Source organism: Pristiophorus japonicus, chromosome 16 (genome assembly GCF_044704955.1).
Source record: "Pristiophorus japonicus isolate sPriJap1 chromosome 16, sPriJap1.hap1, whole genome shotgun sequence".
Classification (NCBI taxonomy): domain Eukaryota; kingdom Metazoa; phylum Chordata; class Chondrichthyes; family Pristiophoridae; genus Pristiophorus; species Pristiophorus japonicus.
This window is the reverse complement of record NC_091992.1, coordinates 64,114,235-64,135,503: the sequence shown is the minus strand read 5'-3', so window position 1 is coordinate 64,135,503 and position 21,269 is coordinate 64,114,235. Positions and strand designations below refer to the sequence as shown.

Here is a 21,269-nt window from a genome sequence, read left to right as displayed (position 1 = left end):
AACCTAACCCGGAACCGGTTTCAACCTCAAACTGCAAATCAGAAATGATCAGGGATTGTGGGGAGAAAAGCAGTGAGCCTCAAGCTCAGATGCAGCTGGTATCGAGTGTTAAAGCCCAGCTGTGAAATTCATTGGACCAGTAATATTGATGTAAGCCATTTAATTCTGAGAAATTTATATAATGAAACAAAATAGAACCAACTTTGTACAGAACTACAACTGAAAGATGGGATGTACCATGCAACAGGAGTTGAGACTTTTCTTTTTAAACAGCACAGTATCAGTCTGTATTAAATTGTGATTTTACTGCAGAGGGTCCCATGGGATGGTATATATGGAGAGTATACATGGATTTGGACTGGATCCATATTTAAGTTGACTCACAGGTTTACAATGAGTCATATTCATATTTTATAACTGATTCAATCAGAGGCATGTCCTCCACCTCACCGGTACAGCACACAACAGGATTAGGAATCACTTTAGATTCATTTAAATGGCACCGGACAATGCAGCTACATGTGGGGCAGGGAAGGAGACGAGGAGAGGGGGAGATGGAAGGAGGGAGGGGAGGTGTGGGGCAGCAAGAGGATCAGAGGGGAGAGGGCAACACGAGGTAGGGGGGAACAGAGAGGGGTCCGTACTAATATTCCTCTCCAGCTTGCAGCTGTGGACAGCTAATGTGGATCCTACTGGTGAATTTGGCATTGTGGGCGTGCACTAGGATTAGAGCAGCTCCCGGGATTGGGCGGGAAGACCCTGGGGTGCTCAGCTAAAAAGCCTGAGGCCTGGCTTTGATACCAAACCCTGACATTTTATCATCTCTGCTACAGTTCATTGCAAGTTGTCAGCTTTGATGAGGCAGTTAGGAACTGTGCTGGGGAAGGAAGTGGGTCACTGGAGTGTGACGGTCGATATTGAGGATGCAGCTTTATTGCAAGGGAGTAGGGTTATGGTGGGAGCAGCGTGGGTTTTGTTGAAGCATTCAACTAGTCTATTTTAGCAGGTATCACACAAGAATTTACATAATGACCCAACAGGTCTGAAGGTGCAGTTTCACCAGATCCACTCACCTGTTGCTTAACAAGTTGTGGAGAACAGAGCAGAGACAATGATCCTGGACACCTCGGCCAGTACACAATGCTCCCCACCACCCCAAACTGCAGACAGCTGAAGCCCTGGTTTAACACCCCTACAGTATGCTCAATAACAGAGTTATTATCCACAGCAAGAATGGGGCAGCTGACCCCAAAAACTCCTTAATCAGCACACAAGCTAGTTATAGAATAGAGTCCTGTCCTATTTACATATGTCCCACTCCTAAGCAGACTGCATGAAGGATGACAAAGCATGCTGTCTACTGCTCCCTGTACTGTCGGGAAGGCAGTCACATCGCAGATCCAGAAGGCTCAGGCTCGCTGATCCCTGGGGCCCACAAGGTAAACTGGCCGGCTCTGATGAACAGTGCATTTGTTGTTAGGTGAATATACCCAGACTGTGCAATTTTGTAGATGTAACTATAAGCATGCTGGAACTTCCCTGTGGCAAAGATAATTCAGGCCATTGTTACCTTTACTGTTCTGACAGTGCTGCGCCAACACTTCTTCACTCAGCAGGTGACAACCAGCACACAACCACTGCCCCAGGGCACTGTCCCTCAGAACTGGTTACAGGTGAAGATAAATCAGCCAGTAGGTGCCCTCCGCCTCCTCCCCATTGTATTCCTTTTCCTCCATCATCCCGGGAGAGCTGATTGCTCATCCCCCGCCTAAGCCAAAAACAAGGATATCCCCAATGGGACCTGCATTGTCCTCGAACAGCCAGATGTCCGGTTCAAAAATAGCAATCTGCCACATAATCAGCAAGTTTACCCAAAGTTACCTTCTGTAAATTTGGTCCAGCAGGTTTCCAAATGTACAAACACAACTGCTGCAGGGTCAGTTCTGACGAAAGGTCAGCGAGCTGAAACTTAACTCTCTCCACAGATGCTGCCTGACCTGAGTATTGCCAGCATTTTCTGTTTTTATTTCAGATTTCCAGCATCGGCAGTATTTTTCTCCAGTGCTGCTGCAGATTGTGGTCTGGCCCTTTAACTGCAATAACCTCTCGGGCACAGCCTACCCTTACCTCAAGGTCACCGTCTACCCTTACCTCAAGGTCACCGTTTATTAGCCCGCACCTGACTGGTGACATTAAAGGCAGCCTGGGCAACGGCCCGATTGATAGACGTCACACCCCACTTGCACGTAACTTTGACAGTTTTGTTTCGCCTTTCCCCACTTCATCCTTAACGACTAAAGAACATGCAATACTTTATTCCATGATTTTCAGGAAATCACATTGTCTGACTTCTCCTCCGATCAGCATGAGGAATATTTTCTGTGACTTCTCATCCTCGGTGATTTCAACCTCCATCTCAATTCATCATGATCTCTCTCCTCTGAGCTCACTAGCCTCTTACCCTCTTCTTAATCTCTCCCCTCATGCAAACTCCCCAACCCATATTCACAACCGCCCCCTTGACCTTGCCATCACTCGTGGCCTTGCTATTCCTACCGTGTCAAATGCAGATAAGGCCATCTCTGTCCACTACCTTGTTTCACCCTCCAGCCACTCCGCTTTCCCCCACCCAACCCTACCTCCTGCATCCACCTCTGGAAAAAAAACTCTCTTCCGACTCTCTTACAACTGCATTCATCAACGGCAAACTGTCCAGCCTTTAGCCCTCCATTCACCCCAACATTTCTGTAGCTACTGATCGGCTCAACCACTCCCTCACCACCACCACCTTTGATGCCCTAGTCCCCATTAAAACCATTACTCTCTCTCACCCTGACCATTCCTCCTGGTAAGGCCCACATCTTTGTTCTATCAAGTCCAAGGGGCACAGACTTGAACGGATATGGCGGACAAGTGGTTTAGCCATTCACCGCCATGTCTGGCTGGACCACATAAAGCATTATCGGGTCCTGCTCTCGGCTCCCAAAACTGCTCACTATTCCAGAATCATTCTGGAATGCAAAGATACTACTATTTTCTACTGCTAACCGTCTTCTTAAACCCCTCTCCTCCACACTCACCAACAAGTGCAAGGACCTCATGGACATCTTTGTCTCTAAGAATGAGATCATCCAATCAGCTGCCTCTGCCACTTCCCTTTCATCCCCTGGTCCACCGGGCCAAACTTCCTCTGAGACTCCCCCCTGCCCTAGCCCTAAACTCTCATCTTTCTCCAGTTTCTCTCCAATCTCCCCTCTTGACCTCGCACGCTCATAGTGTCCTTTAGATCCACATCCTGCTCCCTTGACCCTATTTCCACTCAGCTGTAATGATACCTTTGTGACGCTCAGCATGGCTCTCAGCACTACTGCTCTCTCGGCCCCGTCGCTCTCGGCACCGCTCCCCATCCTGTGCTCCATGCACCCACGCTCACCTGCCTTTTCTCTTTACTGAAGCTGAACTATCGGCTGTGTGTTTCCAGCAGTTTCTAGTGACAAGGTTAGAGGCAACAAAAGACATGCAATAGGAATGACTAATGCAAGATTCCCAACAGGGTCTATATTTTCATCGTGTTAAGTATCTGTATGGGAATTAATGGGGCCTCAGGTCCATCAAAGACTGGAGCAGATATGTCCCTGAGGAGCTCCAGTCACAGCCCATCAGGACTGAAGACACACGATCCAGGAAAAAATGCTTCCCAGTAAATATACTCGCGGTTGAAAGACAAACTTGCATTTCTATAGTACCTTGCACACCCATGGGATATGCCAAAGCCGTTTACTGGCCCGGATTCTGTATTAAGACCAGTGAGGCTATCAATGCTCACTATTATTAAGGAATAAATCAGTCAGCAACTTCCGATGTCTCAGTTACATGCAGAAATCAGGAAGTTGATGTCCGAGTTACCCTGCCCCTCTGCAAGCTTTGCTACGCCGGTACCTCGCCGAGAGACTCATCTTTCAAATAACCAAAGGGCAAGAAATTATCATTTTTTGGCAATTAACAAAACATGAAAGTTCCAAAAGATGTTCAGCACGCAAAAGGACTAGTCTGTGCATTGCATTTCAGTGAAGTTGCTGTACGTACCCACTAAAAACATTAGAAAAAGTTAGAGTTTGTCCATTCAAGTATAAGCGAAGTTTTAACGGCCAAACAACCACTCTGGTATTGAAAATTTACTTTTACAAGTGTGGAGTCTTATTCCTTCAGATTTTACTTATTGTTGGAGAATTTTTTTTAAAAGTTAAAAATTTAAAAATGTTTTTAAACTTTCTTTTTCTTGTATCTCTGTCTCTTAATCCCATCTTGCTTTCTCTCGCCTTATTTCACTTTCTGGTCATGATTTTACATTGATTTTACACTTCCTGGTTTAGACTCTGCGTGCCTCAGTGAGGATGCTTCAATCTGATTGGTTGAGGAAACACGCTATTGCTTGGCCTGCTCACACACCACAAATGCCCTGTAGAGGGCACCACGCTGAAAAGGATCTCTAGTAACCACAAGTTGCCGCTCAAAAACCCACGAAAAGTCTGTGGGTAGCTGTAAATGTAATGAATGGAGTCATTCCTTCGCCACTGACCACAAAATCCGGGCCAATCAATGACTTCTGGAACTCCCCTATGGTTTCAGCAGGTAATTGCATCACCTAGGACAGTACAAAGCAATACAGGTCTGAAAGGCACATGTTCAACCAGCTAACTGGGAGTTTCAGCTGTGCCAATTTGCACACTGCAAGGTCCACAAACAGCAACAAGATAAGTAGCCAGATAATCTTCATTTAAATAGATGCTGGCTGTGGGTTAATGTTGCCCAGGACACCAAGTGAATTCTCTGCTCTTCAATTAGGCCATGGGATCTTTAATATCCTTGGTTTAATATTTCATCTGAAGAAGGTGCCTCCAACAATGCAACTCTCCAAGTATTGCACTGAAATGTCAGCCTAGACTATTATCTTGAACCCATGACCTCTGACACCTGTATAACAATGTGAATTTAAAGCACATTTTTAAGATACGCTCAAGTTAATCAGGTTTCCAGCTCACCCTGACTGGGCGTCACTGCCTACAAGCTGTGCAGTGCCAGTGATTGCAGGCATCTGCTTACAGGCTGCACACCCTTTATTTTCTGCACACATCACGTGCTACATCTAAAGGACAGGTACAAAGTAAATGTACTGGTGTTAAGAAAGTTACAATAAAAAGATACAAAACAAACAGGATAGGGAAGGAAGGAGAAGGTAAGATAGCTGTACTAATTGGAGATAACAGTGGCAGTAGAAAAAAGGGATCGAACTAACAGAAGATTATATAATTAAGTCAATGAATCAATCAAATCTGGGGGATAAAATTAAAACTAAACTAAAACTAACATTGAAGTGTTCCAAATTTCATTAAATTAAAATCGGATACAAAATAAAATCACTTAATGAAAAACAAATTCAAATATTTAAATATAATCTAGATCTCAAGTAACTATTATATCTAGAACTAAAATACTAATTTATAAAAACTAGAGATGGCAGTGCAGGTTATGTGTCGGGACTGTAATATGAGAAAGTTTGTGGACAGCAAGACTGTCCTGGATTGCCACATCTGCAGTAAATGTCTCTGGCTTGAGACACTCCAGCTCAGAGTCCTCGACATAAGGGAGGTTGGGGAATTTTTCTCCAGAGTGCAGTCACAACTCGGAGGAAAGCACAGGTGCAAGAAGGGGAGAGTGCGACTTAGTCAGCAGGATAAGGGGAAACAAAGGGAGATAGAGGAAATAGAAGTAAGCCATTCAGCCCCTTGAGCCTGCTCCGCCATTCAATAAGATCATGACCTCAATTCCACTTTCCTGCACTATCACCATATCCCTTAATATCCAAAAATCTATTGAATATACTCAACAACTGAGCCTCCACAGCCCTCCAGAGTAGAGAATCCCAAAGATTCACCACCCTGAGTGAAGAAATTTCTCCTCATCTCAGTCCTAAGCGACCGACCCCTTATTCCGAGACTGTGACCCCCTGGTTCTAGACTCCCTAGTCAGGGGAAACATCCTCCCTGCATCTACCCTGTAAGAATTTTGTAAGTTTCAATGAGAGCAACTCTCATTCTTCTAAACTCTAGAGAATATAGGCGGATAATCCCAGGAATGTGTCTGGTGCACCTTTGTTGCACTCCCGCTGCCGCAGAGAGTTGTAGATGCCAGTTCATTGAATATATTCAAGAGGGAGTTAGATGTGGCCCTTACGGCTAAAGGGAACAAGAGGTATGGAGAGAAAGCAAGAAAGGGGTACGGAGGTGAATGATCAGCCATGATCTTATTGAATGGCGGTGCAGGCTCGAAGGGCCGAATGGCCTACTGCTGCATCTATTTTCTATGTTTCTATGTAAGTATATCCTTCCTTAGATAAGGAGACCAAAACTGTATACAGTACTTCAGGTGCGGTCTCACCAGGGTCCTATATAATTGAAGAAAGACATCTTTACTCTTATACTCAAATCCTGTTGTGATAAGGCCAACATACCATTTTCTTTCTCAATTGCTTGCTGTACCCTGCATGTTAACTTTCAGTGATTCGTGTACAAGGGCACCCAGGTCCCTCTGAACACCAACATTTCCCAATCTCTCACCATTTAAAAAATACTCTGCTTTTCTATTTTTTCCACCAAAGTGGATAACTTCACATTTCTCCAATTATATTCCATTTACCATGTTCTTGCCCACTCACTCAGCCTGTCTATATCCCCTTGAAGCTTCTTTGCATCCTCCTCACAACTTACATTCCCACGTAGCTTTGTATCATCAGCAAACTTGGATATATTACATTTGGTCCCCTCATCCAAATCATTGATATAGATTGTGAATAGCTGGGGCCGAAGTACCGATCCTTGTGGTACCCCACTGGTTACAGTCTGCCAACCCGAAAATGACCCGTTTATTCCTACCCTCTGTTTTCTGTCCGTTAACCAATCCTCAATCCATGCTACCCCCAATCTCATGAGCCCTAATTTTGTTTAATAACCTCTTGTGTGTCATCTTATCAAATGCTTTCTGAAAATCCAAATACATCACATCTACTGGTTCCCCTTATCTATTCTGCTAGTTACAACCTCAAAAAACTAACAGATTCATCAAACATGATTTCCCTTTCATAAATCCTATTATTATTTTCTAAGTGCCCTGTTACCACGTCCTTAATAATAGATTCTAGCATTTTCCCTACGACTGATGTCAGGCTAACTGGTCTGTAGTTCCCTGTTTTCTCTCTCCCTCCTTTCTTAAATAGCGGGGTTACATTTGCTACCTTACAATCTGCAGGAACCGTTCTAGAATCTATGGAATTTTGGAAGATGACAACCAATGCATCCACTATCTCTATAGCCACCTCTTTCAAAACCCCAGGATGTCAGCCATCAGGTCCAGGGGATTTATCAGCTTCCAGTCCCATTAATTTCTCCAGTACTATTTTTTTTAACCTAATATTAATTTCTTTCAGTTCCTCATTCTTGCTAGACCCTTGGTTCTCTACTATTTCCGGAAGGGTTGTTGCGTCTTTTTCCGTAAAGACAGACAAAACATTTGTTTAATTTCTCTGCCATTTCCTTATTCCCCCATTATAATTTCTCCTGTCTCAGCCTGTAAGGGACCCACATTTACTTTAGCTAATCTTTTCCTTTTTACATATCTATAGAAGCTTTTACACAGTCTGTTTTTATGTCTCTCGTTGGTTAACTCTCATATTCTATTTTCCCTTTCTTTTATCAATTTATTGGTCCACCTTTGCTGAATTCTAAAATCCTCCCAATCCTCAGGCTCAATGCTACTTTTGGCAACATTATAAGCCTCTTACTTTTCTCTAATACCATCTTTAACTTCTCTTGTTAGCTAGAGTTGGATCACTTTTCCAGTGGGGTTTTGTGCCTTAAAGAAATATATATTTGTTGTAAATTATGTATTAATCCTTAAAAGCTAGCCATTGCTTGTCTACCATCATACCTTTTAATGTAGTTTCCCAATCTACCTGTGTTTAAATTTAAGACTCTAATTTCAGATTTGATGAAATCGCTTTCAAACTAATTTGGTCACTCTTCTCTAGGGGTCCCTTTACTACAAGGTTATTAATTAACCCTTTCTCGTGCACAATACTAGATCTAAAAAAGCCTGTTCCCTAGTTGGTTCCTCAACATACTGATCTAGAAAACCATCTTGTATACATTCCATGAAGAGGTCCCACAGACACTGGTTTTATCTAATAGGTACAATGTACTTGCTACCTGTGAATATAAGGAGGGGGGCAGGGAGGAAGAGCAGAACAGAAAGGTTGTAGTCATAGGGGATTTGGTAATATGGCGAATGATAGCATCCTCTGCAGCCGCGATCGAGAGTTCAGAAGGGTGTGTTGCCTACCTGGTGCAAAGGACCTCCAGACTTGACTATTCCAATGCACTCTCGGCTGTCCATCTCCTAACTTGCAACAAAGTGTTGCTCACCCATTGCCCCTGTGCTGGCCCAGAAGAGGCGAAGGCCCAGGGGCAGCATGGGCCAGCCCACACTGCGATATGTGTGTGCGCTAGTTCTGTGCAGCAGAGCTGGTCTCCAGTTAGTCTTGGGTAATCCTTGCCACTGGACCAAGACCTAACTCTGTCAAGCCCGTGTGGTGGCTGGTGTGCAACGGTCACCACACGTTAAAAAAAAATCCAAGCACAGGCATCTTCCACCCTTCACAATGTAGTTCTAGATCTGGAATATTAGGTCCTTCATTCAAACACCTGTGAACTCATCCCTTTTTGGCGTGGAAGCAAGTCATCCACGCTTCGAGGGACTGACTATGATGATGATGGTGCAAAGGTAAATGATATTCCGGAGCAATGGGTAGATCCAGTTGTCACGGTCCATGTTGGGACCAATGACATAGGGAAGAAAAGGGGAGGACATCCTGCTAAGGGAATATCAAAAGTTAGGAACTAAATAAAAGTAGGACCTCATGGCTGATAATCTTGGGATTACTACCCAAGCCACGTGCTAATTGTCATAGGGATAGGCAGGTCAGGAAGCTGAACATGTGGCTGCAAGAGTGGTGTGGTAAGGAGGAGTCCCATTTCATGGGACACTGGCACCAATACTGATCCGTGCCTTATCAGAAAGTAATAAAAAAAGACTTGCATTTATATAGCGCCTTCCACGATCACCAGACGTCTCAAAGTGCTTTACAACCAATGAAGTACTTTGAGAGTGCAGTCACTGTTGCAATAGGATAAATAGGGCTGTCAATAGGACTTTAAAGCAGCAAGGAGGGGACGGGATCTGGTGAAAATAACAGTCTGAAGATAAAAGAAATAGGAGATGAGAGTAAAGATCAGACCAATAGTGTGGAACCAGATATAGTAGGAACAACAACCATGGCTACATAAAAAACAGGATTGGCAACTAAATATTGCAGGTTATAACAAACAGAAAGGATAGAGAAGTTGTAGCTGTACTAATTAGAGATAACTTAATTGTGGTAGAAAAAAGGGACGTAACTAACTGAAGGTTAGAAATAGAATACATACGGATTGAAATAAGCGTTATGGGATCAACCACACTAATAGTGGGTATACCACAGACCGCCTAATAGTGGGTATACCACAGACCGCCTAATAGTGGGTATACCACAGACCGCCTAATAGTGGGTATACCACAGACCGCCTAATAGTGGGTATACCACAGACCGCCTAATAGTGGGTATACCACAGACCGCCTAATAGTGAGTATACCACAGACCGCCTAATAGTGGGTATACCACAGACCGCCTAATAGTGGGTATACTACAGACCGCCTCATGGGGGTATACTACAGACCACCCAATAGTGGATAGGAGATAGGAGGAAATGAGTACATAGAATAATCGTGGGAAATGTTAACTTCCTTCAAATTAACTGACAAGAAGCAGCGAAAGGGCCTACTCCTGCACCTATTTTCTAAAGGGGTACAGAGAATGGAGGTTTTGCAATGCGTGAAGGACTCCTTTCTTACCCAGTATGAAAACACCCGAGAAAGGGAGCAGTGCTGGATCCAGTAATGGGAAATGAACCAGAACAGATAAGAGAAGTGCAGGTGTTAACTTTACTTCAAGCTTCTTTTAGTGGCTTTTGCTTAGTTTTGCTCCGACAGTTTTTTGCTGTGGTCACCTCTCCTGTTCCGTTTGTTAACTTTAGTATGTCATAAGCTTTGAATATAGAAGCTGAGTTTGGAACTTAACATTTATTTACAGTTTTAAACTCAATTTGTTTAACGGGTTTTCTAGTTGTTTTTAAGAATCTCATCTTTCCTCGATTACAAAGGTCTCTAGGCCTCTTATGCTGCAAGGAAGGCATCTGGTGTGATTTACCTTTAAATAAATCCAGCTTATATTCGGTCTCTCTCTGAAACCCTGGTTGAGATGTACCATATACTTGCAGATGTCTGGAAAAACTATTTCCCTTGGTCTCGTTCTAAATTGCTGAATATAAACATGCTATTGAATAGGTACACCTATCGGGAAAGGAGGAACAGGCCGGGTCTCATTGTTCTTTTTAAGAGAAATGCTAAAGGATGACCTAATAGAGGTTTTTAAAATCATGAAAGGTTTTGATAGGGTACATACAGAGAGAGTGTTTCTACTTGTCTGGAAGAGCATAACTAGAGGCCATCAATATAAGAGTCACCAAGAAATCAAATAGGGAATTCAGAAGAAACCTCTACCGAGAGTGGTGGGAATGTGGAACTCGCTACCCCAGGGAGTGGTTGAAGTGAATAGTATAGATACTTTTAAGGGGAGGTTAGATAAGCAAATGAGGGAGAAGGGAATAGAAGGTTACGCTGATAGATTTAGATGAGGAACGACGGGAGGAGGCTCGAGTGGAGCATAAACCCCGGCATGGATTGGTTGGGCTGAGTGACCTGTTTCTGTGCCGTATATCCGATGAAATGTAAAAATCTAGGCAATAGTGACCACAACATAATAAGGTTTAAGATAAAGATTGAGAAGTATATAAGCAAGACAAAGACCAAAGTAATGAATTGAAAAAAGCTGATATTAAGGCAATGAGAATAGAACTAGGGAAAATTAGAAAACGTTATTGACAAAGAAAGAGATAGAACAGCTGTGGGAAACATGTTAAACAGTGATCAAGAGTCCAGGAAAAACATATCCCACTAAAAAGCATGAACAAACTAGCCAGTAACAGCACACCATGGATGAGTAAAGAAACAAGAGCACACGTGAAACTAAAGAAAAAGACAAACATTAAGTACATAGACAAAGGAGAGGAAGATGAAAGGCAGTGGAATGAGAGAAATAGTGAAGTTACTTTGCCTCAGTATTTACTGGTGTACCTGACATTAGAATAAGAGATCAAAAAAGATATAAAGACATTTAAGATAGAAAGAGGGAAGATAATTGGTAAATTAATCAAACGTAGAGAAGATAAAACCCCTGGACAGAATGGATTGTGCCCACACATAATAAAAGTTAGGGAAGAGACAACAGCACCACTATTACGTATATATAAAAATTAATTAGAAAAGGGAATTGTGCCAGAGGACTAGCACAATTCCTATATTTAAAATTGGCTTAATGTCTGTGGGAGGAAAGATAATGGAATCGGGAATCCTTACTCAAAGATGTAATGGAAAAACATCTAGAAACTGAAAATACAATAATGAGTAGTCAGCACAGATTCCAAAAGGGAAGGTCATCTTTGAAGTAGTAACAGAAAGGGTAGATAAGGATAATGCAGGACGCAATATATTTAAATTTCCAAAAGGCCTTCGACAAGGTTCCACGTATTCTGGCAAGTCGAGAATGGACAACAAGCTGTCGACAAAACAGAGACTAGGGATTAAAGGTATTTCCCCAGACTGATAGAAGGTGGGTAGTGGTGCTCCACAATGATCAGTGCTGGGACCACTGTTGTTCACCGTTTACGTAAATGATTTGGATTCAGGAATTGGAAGTACAATTTCAAAATTTGTGGATGACACCAAATTGGGGGGGGGGGGGTACAGTTAATTATAGAGGTGGACTCTGACAAATTACATTAATACACTAGCAGAATGAGAGTGTAATTGGCAAATGAACTTCAAGGTGGAGAAGCATGAGGCAGAATAAAGAGGCCAGATATTGCTTGGATAATGAGAGTGTGAATGAGGTGGAGGAGCAGAGGGACCTGGGGGGACAGATACACAAATTACCTAAAGTAGCGACACAGGTTAATAAGACCATAAAAAGCAAACCTAGCACCGGGGCTCATTACTAGTGGGATAGAATTCAAAACCAGGCAAGTTATGTTCAACTGTAACAGAACCATTGGTTAACCACACTTGGGAGCACTGTGCACAGTTCTGGTCTCCGTATTATAAAAAGGATGTAGAGGCGCTGGAGAAGGTGCAAGAAAGCTTTACAAGGATGATACCAGAACCGAGAGGTTATACTCATCAGGAAAGGCTGGTGTGCTTTTCGCTAGAAAGGGAAAGCATAAGGGGTGACCTGATAGAGGTATTTATTATGAAAGAGTTTGATAGGGTAAACAGAGATGTTTCTCCTCACGTGGCAAGACCAGAATTAGGGGCTATAAAAAAAAAATTAACAAATCCAATAGGAAAATCAGGAGAAACTTCTTTCCCCAGAGAGTGGTTAGAATGCGGAACTCGCTGCCCCAGGGAGTACTTGAAGCGAATAGCACAGATGTATTTAAAAGGAAGCTAGATAAACATATGAGGATGAATGGAATAGAAGGATATGTTGATGGGGGTGGGGGGGGATGAAGAGGGGTGGGAGAAGGTTCGTGTGGAGCATAAACACTGGCACGGACCTATTGGGCTGAATGGCCTGTTCCTGGGCTGCAACTACTACGTAATACTACGTAAAACCAAAATAGAAATATTACCAGGCGTGAAGAGTGTTGTTACTGTACATTAAAAAGAATGGAGTGAGCTTCCCCCACTGGCTCAGCGGGTAATACAGGCCACCATCACTGAGTGCAGCACTGGGTAATACAGGCCACCATCACAGAGTACAGCAGTGGGTAATACAGGCCACCATCACGGAGTGCAGCAGTGGGTAATACAGGCCACCGTCACGGAGTGCAGCAGTGGGTAATACAGGCCACCATCACCAGCACGGAGTGCAGCAGTGGGTAATACAGGCTACCATCACGGAGTGCAGCAGTGGGTAATACAGGCCTGAAGCACCAGCACTGAGTACAGCAGCAGGTAATACAGGCCTGAAGCCCAGGTTCAATCAGCTAACTGGGGCAACTCCCATTCACCGCTCACCATTTGGAGCATCGTGCTGGACAGCATGGAGCGACTCAGGAAAGCACTCAGCCCGGCTCAGCAGCAGTGTTCTCCATTGCTGACACGCACTGTCCGAGTAGACTCAAGGGGAAAGTTGGGCGAGGCACCAGACAGTTTGGGGCACCTGTGGAACCTCACTTCCACCGAGAGTCACGGTCTTACGGACAGCAGGAGAGGAGGGTAAAAAGATTTTAAAAAAGCAAAATGCCAGCAGGTTAGTCAGCTGGAAAAAAAAAGAGAGGTTCAGGTGAGACCCTACATCAGAATTCTTCAGTTCAGTTCACCTCATCCACCCTCCCGCCCCCGACAAAATACTGGCTGGCCTGTTGTATATTTCCAGCAGTTTATTATTCTAGATTTCCAGCTTTTTCGGGTTTTCTTCTATATAACAAAACTCTCATGCAGGCTCGATATGCTATAGTGGAGAGAGCCGAGTGATCCAAATGACTTTAATTGCGACTCAATTATAGACATGAACACAAGGTAACCTTCAGCAAGCGTCGGGATGATATTGAAACCATGCCACAGTAAACCACAACCCTCACGAGGAGAGAGAACAGGTGAGGGCAGAAACAAATTAAATCCGTGGTCGAGAGCACTCATTTAGACGAGCGTTTACTGAAGTGAGTTTTACACTGCAATCAGTCAAACCTCTTAAACTCGGGCATCACCAATAGCAGCTCATAATTGGCTCGTGTGTGTATGTGTGTGTGTGGGGGGGGGGCAAGGTGAAAACAGTTTGAAATGTATATAGTTACGAAATTCCTTTTCAAAATGCATTAAGTCTATTTCAACAGAAAAATCCATTCTAAGTAGTGCTGTGATTGGCATTTATAATGGTGAAAGATTTGTCACAAAATGTTAGCTCAAACCACAGCATTGTATCTATTCTTAGCAGAAAATGACATCGAACCTGCAGAACTGGAACAGGCCATTTGGTCAGTGCCGGTGTTTATGCTCCACACGGGCCTTCTCCCAGTCTAATTACCTCTTCCCACCCTGCTCCCGTATCCCTCTACTTCCTTCTCCCCCCTGTATGTATCAAACCTCCCCTTAAATGTGTCCGTGCTCTGTGCGACACCCACTCCCTGTGGCTGTGAGTCACACATTCTCACCGCTCTGTGTAAAGAAATGCTTCCTCTTAAATTTGTTTTAGAAGTCAATATTTGTTACCATGCAGCGGCCAACCAACAGTTAAGGCCAATATTAAAAGAACTGCCCTGCAGTCAATCAGCCTCTTAATACCTGCAGGACCTTATGATGCCCGCACCATCCACCTTCGAAGAGTCACTAGCTGGAACACCCGAGCAAAAAAGCTGTGTTTTTTCCAACAGTTCAAGGCTCTCCCAGAATTAAGAATGACTAGGCCATCTCCCGTGATGTTGCATATAGGGAGTCGGGGGAAGGGAAACAGACACATAGGCCAGATTTTGCAGTTAGAAGTGGTCTGACAGAAAAGTAATGCCAAAAATAAGACAGCCTATGAAAGGAACGGGTTTATTAATTTTTCCTGGAATGCTTCAACTTGCTGCCTGAAATAAAGCAGCTTCATGATTCATATGTAGCCTTGACTTCCCAAATGTTCCTCAGACTGTGTAAAGATCGGAGAAGGGCACATACCAAAGCCCCAATGTCTGCTTCAGACCACAAGGGGATTTCTATGAAAAGTTAGATAATAGGCAGTATTGCGTGCACTATTCCCGAGAGTGTGTGTAGGGGGTCACGTAAATGTATTCCTTCTCCCTGCATCCTTGTCAACCCAAAGAATCTCCGCTCGTTTCTCCCTCATCCCTCCAACAGACCCTCCCAAATCACAGAGGTTAGTTGTACACAAATCACAAATAGCACGTGTACAAAAAACAACCTAAAAGTCTAAAAACATCAGGAGTGTGATGGAATACTCTCCACACTTACCTGGATGGGTGCAGCTCCAATAACATTCAAGAAGCTCAACACCATCCAGGACAAAGCAGCCTGCGATTGGCTCCCCATCCACCACCTTCAACAGCGCACGGTGGCTGCAGGGTCTACTATTGACAGAATCGCCAAGGCTCCTTCAGCAGCAACTGGCTGCGTCAGAAACCTTGGCACCATGCTTGACCCAGAGCATAGTTCCCCAACAACTCTAAAACCACTCGCTTTCAGCACCACGACATTACTCCCTTCCGTTCCTGCAAATATCCCTTCACACCATCATCACCAAGTATCCCAGCCAGCGTCTGGACCCCGTTCTAATATCTCCTTCTGTGGCTATCGGTCCCGGTTTCTCCAGAATAAATGGAAGCATAGCCAGAATATACTGCATCATTCCCCTGAAACACAGCACAAGTGTCTACACAATAATTTTCTGTATTTGAGGAAACCAAGCTACCCAGTATAACCTGCCCAACATCATCATCATCATTATAGGCAGTCCCTCGGAATCGAGGAAGACTTGCTTCCACTCTTAACATGAGTTCTTAGGTGGCTGAACAGTCCAATACGGGAACCAGTCTCTGTCACAGGTGGGGCAGTCGTTGAGGGAAGGGGTGGTTGGGGAGTCTGGTTTGCCGCACGCTCCTTCCGCTACCTGCGCTTGTTTTCTGCATGCTCTCAGCAATGAGACTCGAGGTATTCAGCGCCCTCCCGGATGCACTTCCTCCACTTAGGGCGGTCTTTGGCCAGGGACTCCCAGGTGTCAGTGGGGATGTTCCACTTTATCAAGGAGGCTTTGAGGGTGTCCTTGTAACGTTTCCGCTGCCCACCATTGGCTCGCTTGCCATGAAGGAGTTCCAAGTAGAGCGCTTGCTTTGGGAGTCTCGTGCCTGGCATGCAAACTATGTGCCCTGCCCAGCGGAGCAGGTCGAGTGTGGTCAGTGCTTCGATGCTGGCCTGGTCGAGCTCGCTAATGTTGGTGCATCTGTCCTCCTAGGGGATTTGTAGGGTCTTGCGGAGACATCGTTGGTGGTATTTCTCCAGCGATTTGAGGTGTCTACTGTACATGGTCCACGTCTCTGAGCCATACAGGAGGACAGGTATTACTACGGCCCTGTAGACCATGAGCTTGGTAGCAGTTTTGAGGGCCTGGTCTTCAAACACTCTTTTCCTCAGGTGACCGAAGGCTGCACTGGAGACGGTGTTGGATCTCGTCGTCAATGTCTGCTCTTGTTGCTAGGAGGCTCCCGAGATATGGGAAGTGGTCCACGTGTCTAGGGCCACGCCATGGATCTTGATGGCTGGGGGACAGTGCTGTGCGGTAAGGACAGGCTGGTGGAGGATCTTTGTCTTGCTGATGTTTAGCGTAAGGCCCATGCTTTCATACGCCTCAGGGAAGTCTTGTTATAGCTATACAAGGTTTTGGTGAGGCCACATCTGGAATATTTCCGAAAGGATATACTTGCTTTGGAGGCAGTTCAGAGAAGGTTCACTAGGTTGATTCCGGGGATAAGGGGGTTGACTTATGAGGAAAGGTTGAGTAGGTTGGGCCTCTACTCATTGGAATTCAGAAGAATGAGAGGTGATCTTCTCGAAACGCATAAAATTATGAGGGGGCTTGACAAGGTGGATGCAGAGAGGATGCTTCCACTGATGGGGGAGACTAGAACTAGAGGGCATGATCTTAGAATAAGGGGCCACCCATTTAAAACAGAGATGAGGAGAAATTTCTTCTCTCAGAGGGTTGTAAATCTATGAAATTAACTGCCTCAGAGAACTGTGGAAGCTGGACCATTGAATGAATTTAAGTCAGAAATAGACAATTTCTTAAACGATAAGGGGATAAGGGGTTATGGCAGCGGGCAGGGAAGTGGAGCTGAGTCCATGATCAGATCAGCCATGATCTTATTGAATGGCGGAGCAGGCTTGAGGGGCCTTATGGCCTACTCCTGTTCCTATTTCTTATGTTCTAAATACGTCGACTATGTCCTGGAGTTCAGCTTCTGTATGTGCACAGACGCATGCGTCGTCCGTGTACTGTAGCCCAACATACATGCCTGCTGGCTGGTGCGTTGTTGGAGCTAGAATCACATTCATAGGTAATTATTGTATGGTGCACTGCATGACAGGAGATGCAATGATGGATTGTACAAGGCAATGTGTTGGTTCTATACTTGGGATGGGTCTCAGTGGAGATAATGTGGTCGGAGCTGGTTTCAATACCTCTAGAAGTGGAATTTCACACCATAACTGCAGTGTAATGATTCGATGTGGTGCAAACACCCTGCATTAAGGAAAGAACTATCACCAGCACACTGTGCAACTTAACCTCGTCCAGGTAGAAGCCACCTGCTCTTGGAACGCTGCAGTGACTGTGTTTCCCAATATGTGCTCGTGTTTCCAATGCTGTATCGGCACCAATAGGAGTACTTGGTGTATCTTATACTGTTCTGAATGAAATTTAAATTCATAGCAGATCTGTCACGGGGATTATGGCAGCATGTGATGCCACTCTGCTGTCAGTCAATGGTAGCACTCTAGCCTTTAAGTCTGAAGGTTGTGGATTCAAGTCCCACTCCAGAGGTTTGAGCACAAAGATCTCTAGGCCAACACTCCAGTGCAGTCCTGAGCGGGGCTGCTTTGTCAGAGGTACTGTCTTTTGGATGAGACCGAGCCCCTATCTACTCCCTCCGAAGGCCATAAAAGATCCCATGGCACTATTTCGAAGAGGAGCAGGGGAGTGCTCCGTGTCCTGGGCCAATATTTATCCCTCAACAAACATCACTAAAACAGATTATCTGGTCATGATCACATTGCTGCTTGTGGGAGCTTACTGTGCACAAAATTGGCTGGCAGGTTTGCTATACCCCGTATTACGACAATGACTACTCCCAATGAAGTACTTTTGAAGTGTAAAGAGCTTTGGGATATCCTGAGGTCATAAAAGGGGCTTTTAAACAAATCTTTCTTTCTTATAAACCAGCCAACATTTCTTGTTAAGTGCAAGTCTGGTCAACATTTTTTTTTAATTGCTGGAAATCACAATGTACGTCACCCTTCCCTCACCACCATCAGAGTAAAGCCATCAACTACACAGATAGTTCTTACAGAGCAGACACAGCTGTGACAGGCTGGCACAGTGGGTCAGAATAGCAATGCCGACTACATTACAAACCAGCCAGGTCGCCGAGACAAGCATCTCCTCCCCCAGAGTCCTGATTAGAGAGTTTATAACTACCTACTGTGATTCAGTCATGTATGATTAGACTCGGTAGTAGAGTTTTCTCCAATGTACTGAGAATTGCATGTAGGCACATGCCTTCACCGAGTGTGCTGCGTTTTGGAGGAAAGCATGGCAGTATATTGTAAAATTCAGACAATCTTTACTCTCGAAGACAAAAGCAAAATACTGCAGATGCTGGAAACGTGAAATAAAGACAGCAAATGCTGGAAATACTCAAATCAGGCAGCATCTGTGGGTAGAGAAACAGAGTTCATGTTTCAGCTCGATGACCATTTGTCAGAGCACACAGATGCTGCCCGACCTGCTGAGTCTTTCCAGCATTTGCTGTTTTTATTTTACGAATGAAGATATTCATTCTACACTAAACTGCCAATCCTTTGCTTCAAGTGGTCTCATTTACAGAAAATCACAGGGCTAGCCTCGCGGGTGGTGAACTCCTCCCGCGCTGGACCTCAAGCTGAATCGGATAGCCAGTGGTGGAAGATCTTTAAATGGTATAATGATCCCCAACTTATCCAGACAAAACACAAGAAAAAAAACTAAAAGAACAGGAAGAGCAGCTAATGGTTTGTGGCACAGGACTCCAAGGTACAGCACTTTCAATCTGCTCTGATAGTGACGGCAAAAGATCAGCTGACATTCAAATACAAGCAGCAACTTTCCAGTCACACAACTGAACCCAGAGGCTGCCAACTTCACCAGAAACCCCCCAGCCCAGGTCCCGAACTGGGCCAGCTCCCGGACAAACCTGGACTGCAACCCGAGCCTCGCGGCTCACTGCCCCTGGGCTCCGCTCTAAGGTGGCCTCAAGGTCACCGGCCTGGCCCAGGACAGGGGGCAGGGGCAGGGGAGGTAGTGTGAGGGCGGGATGAGCGGGAGATCATGGTGTGTCCGGGGAGGTGCAGAGGCGAGGATCCCCTGCCGGGAGTGAGGGGGTGGTGGGAGGCTGCAATCCCGGGCCCGACCCCCTTACCCAGTACATCCCCCGGCCCTCCGCCCAAAGGCCCCCCCAGCCCTGGCCCCCTTACCCAGTACATCCGCCAGACGGTGCGAGGCCACGAAGCAGGCATCGTCTCCGTAGCCCCTGCCCCTGCCGGTCGGGCCCGTGCCCCGGCCCCTGTCCTTGCCGAAGCCGCAGCCGGCGGTGATGAGCCGGTACTCCCGCCTGTCCGACTGCCGGAGCCCGCCTCCTCGCAGCGCCCGAACGACCAGCCGGCCACATGCCAGCACCGACTGCATCGTCCCGGCCAAAGCAGCGCTCGGCGGCCCGTCACATCCCGCAAACCGCCCGCCCGCCCGCCGGCCAGCTCCCGCTCGCGCTCCCGACCCGCCCACCCCCTGACTGACACCGCCCGCAGCCACTCAGCGGCCGCGCCTCACACAGCCCGCCAATCAGCGCCTCCGGGGGCGGGCTGTCCGGCAGGGGCGTGTATGGAGTGACAGCAGGGCCAGCCAATCAGCGCCTCCGCAGGTCGGGCTGTCTGGCAGGGGAAGTGCTTAGAGTGACAGTACGGGCAGCCAATCAGATCGATCACTGCGGCGACATTCTGACAAATCACAACACGGATCAGTGCCCCAACGGCCAATCAGCTGTGAAAAGGCGGGATTTAGGGCGGGACAATTTTATTAAACTGTCCAAAAAAAGTTTCTGGCAAATCTTAAATTCAAAATTATGAACCTGTCAACTTGAATTCAAAATTACTGTGGGAATGTTGCGGGTTCATGTCCCACGCCAGAGAATCATAGAAACATAGACATTTACGGCACAGGAGGACGATATTTGGCCCATCGTGGCCGCGTCGGCCGACCAAGGGCTATCCAGCCTAATCCCACTTTCCAGCTCTAGGTCCGTAGCCCTGTAGGTTACGGCACTTTAAGTGCACATCCAAGTACTTTTTAAATGTGGTGAGGGTTTCTGCCTCTACCACCCTTTCAGGCACTGAGTTCCAGACCCCCACCACCCTCTGGGTGAAAAACTTCTCCTCAACTCCCCTCTAATCTTTCTACCAATTGTATTTTATAGTCTCTTGAACAATCTTGCACACTCTTAGTTCAACTTAACTCTATTTATTTGGGAGATCTCAGACAGCCATGTGGAGCTTAAGATGGTATTCCTTCACAGACCCTCTCTTTCAATACAGCTCCCTAAACCTCCTAGCTCGAGTGCACTATACATTATCTCATTGCACCTTTCCTTTCATAAGAAACAAAAATGAATTAAAGTTAGCTTCAATATAAACGGGTCATTAACTTCTTATGAATACATGTATTAAACAACTACAAGTTTAACAAACAACAACAACTCTTGTCATTAATTCTTTACCCAAGTGTACAGTGTCCATGATTCCTTATTTCTGTACATAGTGCTCCAGGTATTTTGGTTTTGTGCAGATTCTGTTGCTTCGCCTCAGACTGGTTGTTTCAGTGGTGTTCTGTGCACTGATCACTTTTGTAGTGTATGAATAAAGAGTCTGACCAGATACTGTGAGCTCAAAGTAAAGTGTGGCCTTAGTCTTTTATTGCAGGTCTCCAGAGTGCCTCTCCAGTCTGTGAGGCCTCCTTAAGTACAGGTGCTCCCAAGGGATTGTGAGATCCATTGGGACTCCGGGGGATGAGCCCTCTGGTGGTTAAACAAGGTATTTACAGGTTTACATATATAACAACACTCCCCCCCCCCCCCAAAAGTCAATAGTGTAACTATTTACAAGGTGAGTCAATCTGGGGCCCTTCTTGCCCTGGTTGATCGTCTCGGTGCAAATGCTGGTGTTGGTGAGTTGTTTGTTGAGCCCTCGCTGGGCTGCTGTAC

At 45.5% G+C, this 21,269-nt stretch overlaps 1 protein-coding gene across 2 annotated transcripts in view; it reads right to left on the bottom strand.

The window, feature by feature from the left end:
- The window catches only part of LOC139226555 (protein phosphatase PTC7 homolog), a 102,197-nt gene extending 82,428 nt beyond the window's left edge, over positions 1-19,769 (bottom strand). For both annotated transcript variants that reach the window (XM_070857393.1, XM_070857394.1), the window contains exon 1: positions 19,492-19,769. In XM_070857393.1, coding sequence (XP_070713494.1) covers positions 19,492-19,702 — 211 coding nt within the window. In that variant the 5' untranslated portion in view covers positions 19,703-19,769. The remainder of the gene's footprint in view (positions 1-19,491) is intronic.
- Between the last annotated feature and the right edge of the window lie 1,500 nt (positions 19,770-21,269).